General features: G+C 43.7%; 1 protein-coding gene across 1 annotated transcript; it reads left to right on the top strand.

Moving 5' to 3' along the window:
• The first annotated feature begins 9,055 nt into the window (after positions 1-9,055).
• On the top strand, positions 9,056-10,633 carry LOC133625669 (inositol 1,4,5-trisphosphate receptor-interacting protein-like 1). Its single transcript, XM_061998826.1, has one exon. It carries the CDS (start codon positions 9,056-9,058, stop codon positions 10,631-10,633), a length of 1,578 nt encoding a protein of 525 aa, XP_061854810.1.
• Positions 10,634-12,965: the final 2,332 nt, after the last annotated feature.

The following is a 12,965-nucleotide window of genomic DNA, read 5'->3' on the forward strand; positions in this document are numbered from 1 at the left end:
ACCCTAAACCAAATTTGACCTCCAGATTAACTTCTTATCCAAACATTATCTAAAATTGCTATCTGATCATTAGTGAAATATGTAGGATTATTAGTGAAACGTGTAACTTAGACAGAATGTAACTATTAGTGAAGATAGGTGTTACAAGATGTTACTCCTTTCTTTGTCTAGAGGCATGAAACTTGCTGGCCTTGTGTGAAAGTGACATAGTAATGATTAGGCACATCACCTTTCTTCTTCTTTCTGCTGCTTTAAACAAAACTTGCTGTATTATTTCACTTGTTATCTTATTGCTTTAAACATAAATAAAAATAAGCCTATTTCCTTTTGACTTGATGTCTGTGTCCTTTGTGCTGACCCCGTCCATTAGCACAATAGAGGGACACCACACTGGAGCAGGGAAGGAATGTGAGGAGTCCTCCTGCCCTGAGCAGGAAGGAGCATGTAGTGGGTTTGCAGAGCAAGGTTTTGGTAGCACGGGCACTGTGGGGGTGGCTTCTGTGAGCAGCTGCTAAGACGCTTTCCCTCTATCTGATGGGGCCCATGTCTCCCTTGGAGGGCCCTCTCAGTCCTCCTCCTGAGAGGAAGCAGTGGCAGAGGCAATGTGTGATCAACTGACCATAAGCCCCATTCACCATCCCCCTGTGCTGCTGGGGTGGAAGAGGTAGAGAACCAGGAAGACCGGAGAAGTAAGGGGAAGGTGTTTTAAGATGTAGTTGTTATTTCTCATTACCTTTCTTTGTTCTGATTATCAATACATTAATTTTCTTCAAGTGGAGTTTGGTTTTAATTGCTGAGTGATCTCCCAATCATTATCTCAACCCATGAGCTTTCTGTTAGGTATCTTCTCTCCCCTGTCCAGCTGAGGAGGGGCAGTGACTGAGCAGCTTTGGCAGGCACACGGTAACTACAGCCAGGGTCAATCCACCACACCAGAGTCCCAGAGAGATTTAGCAGCCCCTCTGATTTCCCACCTTAACCAATGGGAGTAGACAGTAGCAACCTCATACAGCAGCTCCAGTCATTGAATGATGAGACACCATCATCAAACCAAATCCAAGAAAGATTCAAGTCCACCTGGAACAAAAGGAGACAGACTTAGTTGAACTTGGTCATAAACAGAGACTACCAGCCCAGAATCACTCCCCATCTAAAGACGTGCAGTATGGTAAAAGGAGACGTGTTGCCTCAACTTTACAGAAAGGTTAAGAATATTCCCCAGGTCACACGAGGAGCCTGTGGAACAGCACAGAAGTCAAACCAAACCTCAGACCATTTTCAGTCTTAACCCCCAGATCATCATTTGTCTCCTTGGCAAAGGCTCAGCTGGACAGACCCAAAATCATTCACAAGCTCTAAATGGAAAAGAGAAAATAACTTTCAGTCCCAACAATATTGTCCCTACTTAGCTAATCTAATGAGTATTGATTTTTTTCCTCACTCACTCCAAAGCAGATGAGAGCAGCACAAGTTTGGTATTTTGTTGAATTCTTTGAATCCAATCTGTGTTACTGATGCTGTCACCATACTGTGAGGACTGATTATCCATGTGCTATCTAAAGTCAGAGAGGTGCTTGCACCTAAAAGGTATTTAATTGAGTGGATAAGAGCCCACTATGCTTCCAGATCCACCTGACTCTCTTCCTTCTGAAGATATTTCACATGCTTTCCATCCAAAGTATCTATTTCATGTATATTTTCCCCTTTCACTAGTAATTTTCTCCCAGATCATTATTATTCCTTCATCTTCTCAATGTTTGGTGACAGGTCAAACACCATCAAATTGGTCTTTACTGAGAAACACAGCTTCTTTGTCTCTCATTGTCCTAACCTCCAAAACTGTCTTCTGAATATGAGATAATTAAACTACCTTTACTCTTTGACCTCTATAGGTGTTTGCATTTGTAACCAAATCTTTATCTTCTTTTTCATTGTCACTCCTTTCTAAGTAACGATCTTCTGATGTTCACGATCATCGACTGCTGGGTATACTCATGTAGAACATTTCTGCTGGCAGATAACCATAAGCATTTTTTCTTTATTACCTTAAGTCCTATTAGTTTTCTGTTTCTTTCAAATCTCAGCCCTCTATTGCGTTGCAGCTTCTGCAATGAAATCAGCAGCATATGCAAGATGGTTTTGCATCAACTGGTCAACTTTTCTAATACACTCACCAAACGGTGCCCTGTCTTCACCCAGTGGGAGAGCTATGAGATACATAGCTGGATCTTCCTAACAGTTTTGTTAAGGATTTCAAATTCTTGCGATTTTTGAGTGCAGATGATACATTGCCACATGCTTCTTTAAATCTCAAAAGAAGAAAAAAAGCCCACATTTTTACAATCTTCCGCTTTATTCAGTGGAAGAAATGTGTGTAACAAAAACAGAGCAAGACTAAAGGAACAATCAAGAATACACTAGACAATGTCATTTGAATTCTTTGTGCAACGTTACCCTACATATCTGAGTGTTATCCCTGGATTTTTAGTCCTCTTCTTGATCTTCCCCTATATATAGCTGTAAATGCTTATCATCGGCATTGACATCCTCTTCCTTTCAAGGGTTACAAATTCAAGTCTTCCCATTTTCAGTTTAGTCCTTCATCAAGTACCCACAATTGACTGACCCTGATTTTTTTGGTCAGACGTAGACAGGAAATAAGTATTAAACAAGTCCTCGGCCCAAGCAAGAAGTGAATATAAATTTGTCATCTCTGTCCTAGAAGAAAAACCTTCATTGTTCTGTACTTCATACAGAATCTTTCCCAATTAAACTTTGTCAGTTGGCTGTTGTATTTCATTGCTCTTGATCAACTTTTTAACTTTCCTGCAGAATCTATATCTAACAATTCACATTTAAACCACCTCTGCTACACACGCTGTAAAACCTTTGCGGACACATCTTTAGAAATAAAAAGCTTCTAGAGTACTGGTCATCAAGCATAAAGCATCCTCAAAGAATCTGCAAAAATAAACACAAGTATATGAGAAATCACGCATTACTTTTTTAGTATTGTAGGCCAGCATTCATCTCTCCTCCTTGATGCCTCAGATTCCCTGTTAAACACTTTCATTCTTTCACTGTACATTTTCCAAATGTGGTCCATGATGGTTTCTGTGATCTGGGTAATCAAAGTAGATTTAAGATCAAACTGGTTTTCTTTCTGTTGCCTCACAATTATTGCAGCAAAAACATATGCCTTCTACAACTCATGATACCTGAAAATATCTTCCACTTCTTACTATCTTACGTTCAGCATCATTCTGCTTCACTGGAGTGTTCTCAGTTTAAATATATTCAAAAAATGTGTATTAGTCTTTCTTTCCTAATCTCCATTCTTTTTTAACTTAAAGCTCTATTACGATAATATTTATAACTACAAGTCTTATCTATATAAGGAGACATTACTCAATGGGAATGCTCTGCTTCATTTGTTGGCTCTAGCTGGGCATAGTTTGGAAGACAGGCGGAAGCAATGGAAAATATAAAAACACTTTCTTTTGTGAGCAAGAAGGAAAAAAGGCTTTGCCATGATTCCATTTAATTTTGTTGGAATTTCTGCAGAAAACAGACCACCTATCATTCTTCCAGACACACTCCCAGACGACAACAGATAGTCCTATGTCCAATGCAGTATAGAATGTAATGTGAAAATAAGTATATTAAAGAAAAATAGTAGAACATATGCACAGTTTCTGAGCATCTGTTCAACACCACAGTTTGCTGCTTCTAGTCATGGTTTAGGCCCAGCCAGTAACACCATCAGCTCTTCATTCCCTCCTACCCCTCACCTCAGTGAGATGGGCAGAATTATAAGAAAAAGGTAATAAACCCATGGACTGAGATAAGGACAGTTTAGTAGCACAACATAAAGAGAAAATAAATAATAACAAGACAAATAAAAGAATACACAAAGTGAGTGATGCACAATGCAATCTCCCACCACCTGGAACCCAATGACCAGCCCATTCCCTCTCCACCCTTGGCCAGCTCCCCCAGTTTATATGCTGAGCATGATGTCGTATGGTATGGAATATTCCCTTGGCTATGATTGAGTCAGTTGTCTTGACTGTGTCTCTTTCCAGCTTCTTTCCAGCTTCTAACCCTATCCTAGACAAATCCAAGACATCTGTATATTACAGAAATAAACTTGGAAGTACAAGCGTATATGCCACCTTCAGTAATGAGGTTGTTATGAACATGGTTAATATTTTTTTCTGTGACTCAGATAAATATATTGAAGATCCTACTTTCCTCTCTAAGTCGACTACTGGAGTCTGTTTTGCCCAGAACTGTAATTGGCAGGGAGTCCTCCCTGCCCTTGTCTTAATCCACAACAACCTTGCTTATCTTTTTACTCCCATTTTGCTGGGGCCTCCGCCATCCTAATGGGGGTGGGGGTGAATGGGGGCACCGAGCGAGAGACTGTTGTGGTGCTGCTGTGATAGCTGGGCCAAACCACGACAGATGGGATAAGTTTTGTGAACCACAGGTAACAGTCAGACTCAAGGAGTTACGAAAACATGGTGAATAATTTTTTCTGTGACTCAGATAAATATATTGAAGATCACTTGGGTTAGCACGTCATGTAGTCATTATCACCACATCACTGCATGGTCAGACCTCACTAGATAGCTAGCCCTTAAAACTGCAGTCTTGAAATCACATTAGTTTTGGATCATTTTGAAATATCTAGGCCAAAAATAGTTTGTAGCATTCAGTTTTACAGAGCTTAATTTTAAATTTAGTCAGGGATGTTAAGGACAGCAATAAGGCATTCTTCAAGTACATCAGCAGCAGAAGGATGGTGAGGGGGAATGTGGGCCCACTGCTAAACACTGAGGGTGCCCTGGTGACCGATGATGCAGAGAAGGCCGAAGTACTGAATGCCTTCTTTGCTTCAGTCTTTACAGTCAAGGCCGGCCCTCCGGAAGTCCAGTCCAGCAAGGATAACAGGATGGTCAGGACGGCAGAGGACTTGCCCTAGGTGGAAGAGGAAGAGGTTAAAGACTTGGTGGCCAAGTGTAAGGCTCATAAGTCAATGGGTCCTGAAGGGATGCATCCTAGAGTGCTGAGGGAGCTGGCTGATATGATTGCTCTCTCCATCCTTTTTGAACAATCATGGAGGACAGACGAGGTGTCTGAGGACTGGAGAAAGGTCAATGTCACACCAGTCTTCAAAAAAAGCAGGAAGGATATCCCAGGAAACTACAGGCCGGTCAGCCTCACCTCCATCCCTGGAAAGGTGATGGAACAACTCATCCTGAATGTTATCACTGAACACACAAAGGAAAAGACGGTTATCAGGGGGAGCCAACATGGCTTCACCAATGGGAAATCCTGTTTGACCACCCTGACAGCCATCTAGGAGTGCATAACTGACTGGCTAGATGAGGGGAGAGCAGCGGATGTCATCTACCTTGACTTCAGCAAGGCTTTTGACACTGTCTCCTCATCAGAAAGCTCGGGCAATGTGGATTGGATGAGTAGAGGGTGAGGTGGATCGAGAGCTGGCTAAATGACAGAGCCCAGAGGGTGATGGTCAATGGCACAGAATCGAGTTGGAAGTCTGTGGCCAGTGGAGCTCCACAGGGATTGGTTCTGAGGCCAATCTTGGTCAGCATCTTCATCAACAACCTGGAGAAGGGGACTGAGTGTACTCTCAGCAAGTTCCCTGATGACACCAAACTGGGAGGACTGGCTGATTCCCCAGAGGCTGTGCTGCCATTCAGCAGGATCTCGACCGGCTTGAGAGTTGGGCAGAGACAAACCTCGTGAGGTTCAACAAGGACAAGTGCAGAGTCCTGCATCTGGAAAGGAACAACCCCATGCACCACTACAGGCTGGGGGTCGAACTGCTGAAGAGCAGCTCTGCAGAGAGAGACCTGGGAGTGCTGATTGATAATAAGCTAAACATGAGCCAGCAATGTGCCCTCGTGGCCAAGAAGGCCAATGGCATCCTGGGATGCAGCAAGAAAAGTGTGGCCGGCAGGTTGAGGGAAGTAACATTTACATTACATTTTCAAAAGAGACTCCTGGTTTCAACTATTTCAATTTTTATTGTAAATTTTCAGTTCTCTACTACTCAGTTCTGAAAGAGTTGTACCTTAAGAGCTACTACTAACTGCAGTTATTCTTCTGGTCATTTAGCCCTTGCAAAACTGAGTAAAACTCATCCACAAAAAGTGCAGCGTTAGTATGGAAATAGGAAATACTTTACTGGTCTATAATCATTCCAATTTAATTTAGACCACTAGCCAATTCCTAATTGTGTGAAGAATGTGTAAAAATGTAGTTTAAGCAAACAAAGAATATTTTTTTATGAATGAGCTACACACTATGGATTTCCAAGTCATTTGTTTTACTAGTTCACTTATTTCTTTCTGCTTTAGATGACAGCACACCTATGGTAATATATTCATAGTAGAATTCAAACACTTTCCTTCAGCTGTCTTTAACCTTAGGCTTCCCAAAAATACAGGTGTCAGGCTGTCAAACGACATTGTTGAACTAAGCTGCACACATTGGATTGAACGCAGCAATATCTCTGTATAAAGGTATGTCTACGTGAACCTTTTCTTTTCCTTGTCACTGACACAATGCATTGCTTAATAGTGCACCAGCAGCCACAGTAGTGTCCTTCCTCAGAACTAGAAAAAGACTCACGTGAATATTAACTTGCAGTATGTTTACAGTAATTCTGTAATTACTCTCTGGTAATTGTATACTTATAATGTAAGTTGTTTATAAGCAATTTCAAAAATAAACAAGAAGCAGCTTCATTAGTAATGGACTCTCGAGAGTAACTTCATAATGAGACTAAATTTCCTTCATTTAATACGGAGAGGTTGCAGACGTACTCAGATACAGACAGGTGTAAGTGACATCACTATCAGACAGAAACAGTTAAAAATTCAGAAGCATTTTGGAAAGAACCTCAGCATCCTTCGCTAGAACGTCTCTCTATTAATAACAGGGATTAATTATTAACAATGTGCCGTTATTATTATAATAGGCCTCTCAATACGCTTAGTGAGCTGTGGAAAATCTCTCTCCTCTCTTAAAATACAACAATCTGCTTCAAAATACAGTGTTTTTCCAGAAGAAGCCTGTACCCATTCTCCAAGAGGACCTGTTGTGCACAGAGGTTGAGCCTTACAGCGTGTCGTGTTTATAAGAGTGGGAGAGGTCACAGCACAGAAAGATGTAGTCCTCTAGCTCCTATTCAAGTATAATCTGGAGGTCTGGATGCAAATTTATAACCCAAACGATCTTCACCTAATCTGTTAAAAAAAATCCCTAATACTTAGTAGTTTGCCAGCAACCAAGGTAACATTTTCACTGCCAATGGAATCTCAGAGCACCTTTTACAACCAAAGGTCTCCCGTCATCACGGACCACACACTGTCGGACTTTCTGCCCCTGATTATCTCTGTCCATTCCCTGGTACACATCAACCCAATCCTATTTGAACACACCTGCCAAGGCTGCCTGCCAAGGGGACATTCCCCAGGACTCCCACCCACATCTACCTCCGTCACAGTATCTCCTCCAAAGCACTTAGCCCACGCAATTACCTTCCTTACAGTGGGAATTATATGCATTCAAATGCTCAGTTTATCCATCTGATCAATGAGGACACGGAGACATAAAAGCTCAAAGATTTGTCCAATGACAAACAAAGAAACAAAAACAAAAAAAATCAGAGTTATGGTGAAGATTAAAATTCCCTGGAAGGACATTTTTATCTTGTCCCGTTCCAGCTTCCACTTGCCATTGCTTCATCCATATCTCCTGTCATTCACAGATATATCTAGTCTCACTGAATATGAGCCAGCAGTGTGCCCAGGCAGCCCAGAAGGCCAATGGCATCCTGGCTTATATGAGAAACAGCATGACCAGCAGGACCAAGGAAGTGATCGTCCTCCTACGAGGAGGACTGTGTTCAGTTCTGGGCCCCTCACTGCAAGAAGGATATCAAGGTGCTGGACCGTGTACAGAGACAGGCAATGAAGCTGGTGAAGGGTCTGGAGAAGAAGTCTTATGAGGAGTGGCTGAAAGAGCTGGGGTTATTTAGACATATAGCTGTGGTGCTGAAGGACATGGTTTAGTGGCGGGCTTAACAGTGTGAGATAAGTGGTTGGACTCAGGGATCTTAAAGCTCTTTTCCAACCAAAGTGATACTATCATAGAATCAGAGAATCAGAGAATCATAGAATGGTAAGGTTGGAAGGGACTTTTAGAGATCATCTAGTCCAACCCTCCTGCAGCAGCAGGTCGACCTAGATACTATGATTCTGTCTGACTCATTCTAAGAAAGTGATGCCACATTTCACACGAAAGTGAGGTCTCTTCCTAGAGGTGTATTGTACAGCAGTATAACCATCTGAGGTCATTAGCTGTCATCCCTTATCCTACCAGCTACAACAAGGTATTCCCTCAACCTTACATGCTGATACGAATCCTGTTTAAAACAAGAGTTGTCCATAGCAACGATATTTAACAATAACCAGTTTGAGGACATGTCACTCTCTTCAGGACTTTTCGTCCTCTGTGCTATGGTTTCCAAATGGAACATCACCAGAGTCTGTGACTCTCACGGTTCCCCAGTTTGTCAGTCTCTGACTACTGAGGAAATGTCAGGATGGGTCAGTCCTTTGGCTGCCTGGGGCAGCTGTGGGCCGTCAAGCCTGCGGAGGGGAGGGCCACGGTTACCCGGTTACCATGAGGCGCTGCGGTGTCTGTGACATCAGAGGCCATGTAATCGTGGGGCAGTCAAAGAGACTCACAGGCAGCACAGGCCCATTACGCTCTGGGACAGTGGTGAGTACACAGGTGGTGGGAGCAGGGGGATCAGGGCAGGAACATGGGCCCCAGGGGTGGGCTCTGCCCTCGCACCCAGGGCCTAGCCGCTAGAAGGGCTGGCACAGGCCTTCTGCCTCCCACCTGCCTTGGCCGCTCTCCCACCAAACCCCATTCCTGGCCCTGTTTTCCACACTGCCAGCTCCCTCCCTCCCACCCCACTGAATCCATTCTCTCCCTCCTCCTGCAGGCCATGGAGCTCATGTGCTGCTTCTCCACTGTTTTATCATTCCTCATCCTGGCACCACAAAAGGTCAGCGATGGGCTGGATGAAGTCACACGTGAGCGCTTCAAGCAGCGTAAGGAGCATCTGAGCCTGAAGGCCACTTGGCTGATGGAGCAACAGGAGCAGCACAGCTTTGCTTGGAGAGCCCAGTTCTTTGCTGTCTTCCAGCATTCGTATTTCTGGGTCATTGCTGCAGGCCTGGTCCTGCTCTTGGGGCTCTTCTGGTGGCTCAGGAAAAGGAGCCATAAACCAGACAGCAGCGGTGGAGAGGACAACTCCAGCAATGAAAGAGAAGAGGATGAAGAAGGTGACGATGATCCTGAAGCTGTGTGGAATCTGGACACACTTATTGCAAGTTGGTTCAAGTTGCCACTGGCCAACCTGACCTATGACAGAAGGATAGTAGAGAACATGGTGGAGAACTTCTTTGATATATTCCGAGAGCGTTTGGAAAACAGTTTCTTCCCAGTGTTGCAGCCATTCATCATCTTGGACAGTGCCTCCGAAGGCTGGAACCCACACAAAGATGATACTGCTTTCCGTGTGCTTGTGCCTCTGAAGGCCCCCTATGGGCATGTCTTCTACTTGCCAGAGGAGCCCCACGTCAAGGTCATGCTGATATGCACATGCAACAGAAATCAGCTGGGGGAGAACATGTTGTGCTTCCTCCATGATCCTGAGGATGATTTGAGGAGGAATAAGAGCTATAGCCTCCTCACCACCCTCTGCACTGACCTCTACCTAGATGTGCAGGAAACTGCCCTCTGGTTCCAGAAGCTTGTGAAATCAGCCTGGGAGGAGTTGTCTCTTTCAGATCTCTACCAGATGCAGCTGGAATCCTCTACACGCTCCTGTAAGATGAAGCTGACAAATGCCTCCCAGATAAATTTATTTGTTGAGTTCATCTTTGGGGTGCAGGAAGGTGACTCAGACATCTTCTTGACCAGCGAGACCTCACCAAATTCCCTCTACAGCTCAAGAACGACATGGCTTCCTAGCTGTGATGTGGCAGAGGCGAAGTTCTTCTTGCTTGTGGCCAAGAACGCCCCCCATGACAGCATCCACCTCTCCTGCCTGCATCTCTGCACTTGCATTCTGGAGGGAACTGTCTTTTCCACCGATGTCATGAAGACAGTTATAATGCACCTCCTGACTTTCATACCCCTGTCAAAGTGGTGCAAGAGGTATTTCCTGTGCCGTCTAGACGATGTGCTAGGGTACCTGCACTGGTGCCTGAAGGAGAAGCGCCTCAACCACTTCTTCTTTGGCAATGAGAAGGTGCCCAAGGAGATCATCTTGCCCCCTGGCTTCCGAGAGGCTGAACCACTCAACCTCTTCCAGCAGCTGGTGGAGGACAGTGCTGCCCATGAATTGGCACTGAGTGGCTTTGGTAAGCTGAAAGACAACATCACAAGACTGCTGGCTGACAGAATGAAAGAAGTGTCCAGGCAGAGCTGTGTTGGTGAGGCTCACTTCAGAGAGGTTAATGAAGGACTGTCTCTTGTGGGAGGGGGCTCCTGTGGGAGGGCGAAGCCTGAACAATAGACCCCAAACCAAATTTGACCTCCAGATTAACTTCTTATCCAAACATTATCTAAAATTGCTATCTGATCATTAGTGAAATATGTAGGATTATTAGTGAAACGTGTAACTTAGACAGAATGTAACTATTAGTGAAGATAGGTGTTACAAGATGTTACTCCTTTCTTTGTCTAGAGGCATGAAACTTGCTGGCCTTGTGTGAAAGTGACATAGTAATGATTAGGCACATCACCTTTCTTCTTCTTTCTGCTGCTTTAAACAAAACTTGCTGTATTATTTCACTTGTTATCTTATTGCTTTAAACATAAATAAAAATAAGCCTATTTCCTTTTGACTTGATGTCTGTGTCCTTTGTGCTGACCCCGTCCATTAGCACAATAGAGGGACACCACACCGGAGCAGGGAAGGAATGTGAGGAGTCCTCCTGCCCTGAGCAGGAAGGAGCATGTAGTGGGTTTGCAGAGCAAGGTTTTGGTAGCACGGGCACTGTGGGGGTGGCTTCTGTGAGCAGCTGCTAAGACGCTTTCCCTCTATCTGATGGGGCCCATGTCTCCCTTGGAGGGCCCTCTCAGTCCTCCTCCTGAGAGGAAGCAGTGGCAGAGGCAATGTGTGATCAACTGACCATAAGCCCCATTCACCATCCCCCTGTGCTGCTGGGGTGGAAGAGGTAGAGAACCAGGAAGACCGGAGAAGTAAGGGGAAGGTGTTTTAAGATGTAGTTGTTATTTCTCATTACCTTTCTTTGTTCTGATTATCAATACATTAATTTTCTTCAAGTGGAGTTTGGTTTTAATTGCTGAGTGATCTCCCAATCGTTATCTCAACCCATGAGCTTTCTGTTAGGTATCTTCTCTCCCCTGTCCAGCTGAGGAGGGGCAGTGACTGAGCAGCTTTGGCAGGCACACGGTAACTACAGCCAGGGTCAATCCACCACACCAGAGTCCCAGAGAGATTTAGCAGCCCCTCTGATTTCCCACCTTAACCAATGGGAGTAGACAGTAGCAACCTCATACAGCAGCTCCAGTCATTGAATGATGAGACACCATCATCAAACCAAATCCAAGAAAGATTCAAGTCCACCTGGAACAAAAGGAGACAGACTTAGTTGAACTTGGTCATAAACAGAGACTACCAGCCCAGAATCACTCCCCATCTAAAGACGTGCAGTATGGTAAAAGGAGACGTGTTGCCTCAACTTTACAGAAAGGTTAAGAATATTCCCCAGGTCACACGAGGAGCCTGTGGAACAGCACAGAAGTCAAACCAAACCTCAGACCATTTTCAGTCTTAACCCCCAGATCATCATTTGTCTCCTTGGCAAAGGCTCAGCTGGACAGACCCAAAATCATTCACAAGCTCTAAATGGAAAAGAGAAAATAACTTTCAGTCCCAACAATATTGTCCCTACTTAGCTAATCTAATGAGTATTGATTTTTTTCCTCACTCACTCCAAAGCAGATGAGAGCAGCACAAGTTTGGTATTTTGTTGAATTCTTTGAATCCAATCTGTGTTACTGATGCTGTCACCATACTGTGAGGACTGATTATCCATGTGCTATCTAAAGTCAGAGAGGTGCTTGCACCTAAAAGGTATTTAATTGAGTGGATAAGAGCCCACTATGCTTCCAGATCCACCTGACTCTCTTCCTTCTGAAGATATTTCACATGCTTTCCATCCAAAGTATCTATTTCATGTATATTTTCCCCTTTCACTAGTAATTTTCTCCCAGATCATTATTATTCCTTCATCTTCTCAATGTTTGGTGACAGGTCAAACACCATCAAATTGGTCTTTACTGAGAAACACAGCTTCTTTGTCTCTCATTGTCCTAACCTCCAAAACTGTCTTCTGAATATGAGATAATTAAACTACCTTTACTCTTTGACCTCTATAGGTGTTTGCATTTGTAACCAAATCTTTATCTTCTTTTTCATTGTCACTCCTTTCTAAGTAACGATCTTCTGATGTTCACGATCATCGACTGCTGGGTATACTCATGTAGAACATTTCTGCTGGCAGATAACCATAAGCATTTTTTCTTTATTACCTTAAGTCCTATTAGTTTTCTATTTCTTTCAAATCTCAGCCCTCTATTGCGTTGCAGCTTCTGCAATGAAATCAGCAGCATATGCAAGATGGTTTTGCATCAACTGGTCAACTTTTCTAATACACTCACCAAACGGTGCCCTGTCTTCACCCAGTGGGAGAGCTATGAGATACATAGCTGGATCTTCCTAACAGTTTTGTTAAGGATTTCAAATTCTTGCGATTTTTGAGTGCAGATGATACATTGCCACATGCTTCTTTAAATCTCAAAAGAAGAAAAAAAGCCCA

This window comes from Colius striatus, chromosome 6, assembly GCF_028858725.1.
Source record: "Colius striatus isolate bColStr4 chromosome 6, bColStr4.1.hap1, whole genome shotgun sequence".
NCBI classification, from domain to species: domain Eukaryota; kingdom Metazoa; phylum Chordata; class Aves; order Coliiformes; family Coliidae; genus Colius; species Colius striatus.

Excerpts from the sequence above, each read along its gene's own strand:
- LOC133625669 (XM_061998826.1), top strand. The coding sequence starts at position 9,056 with ATGGAGCTCATGTGCTGCTTCTCCACTGTTTTATCATTCCTCATCCTG.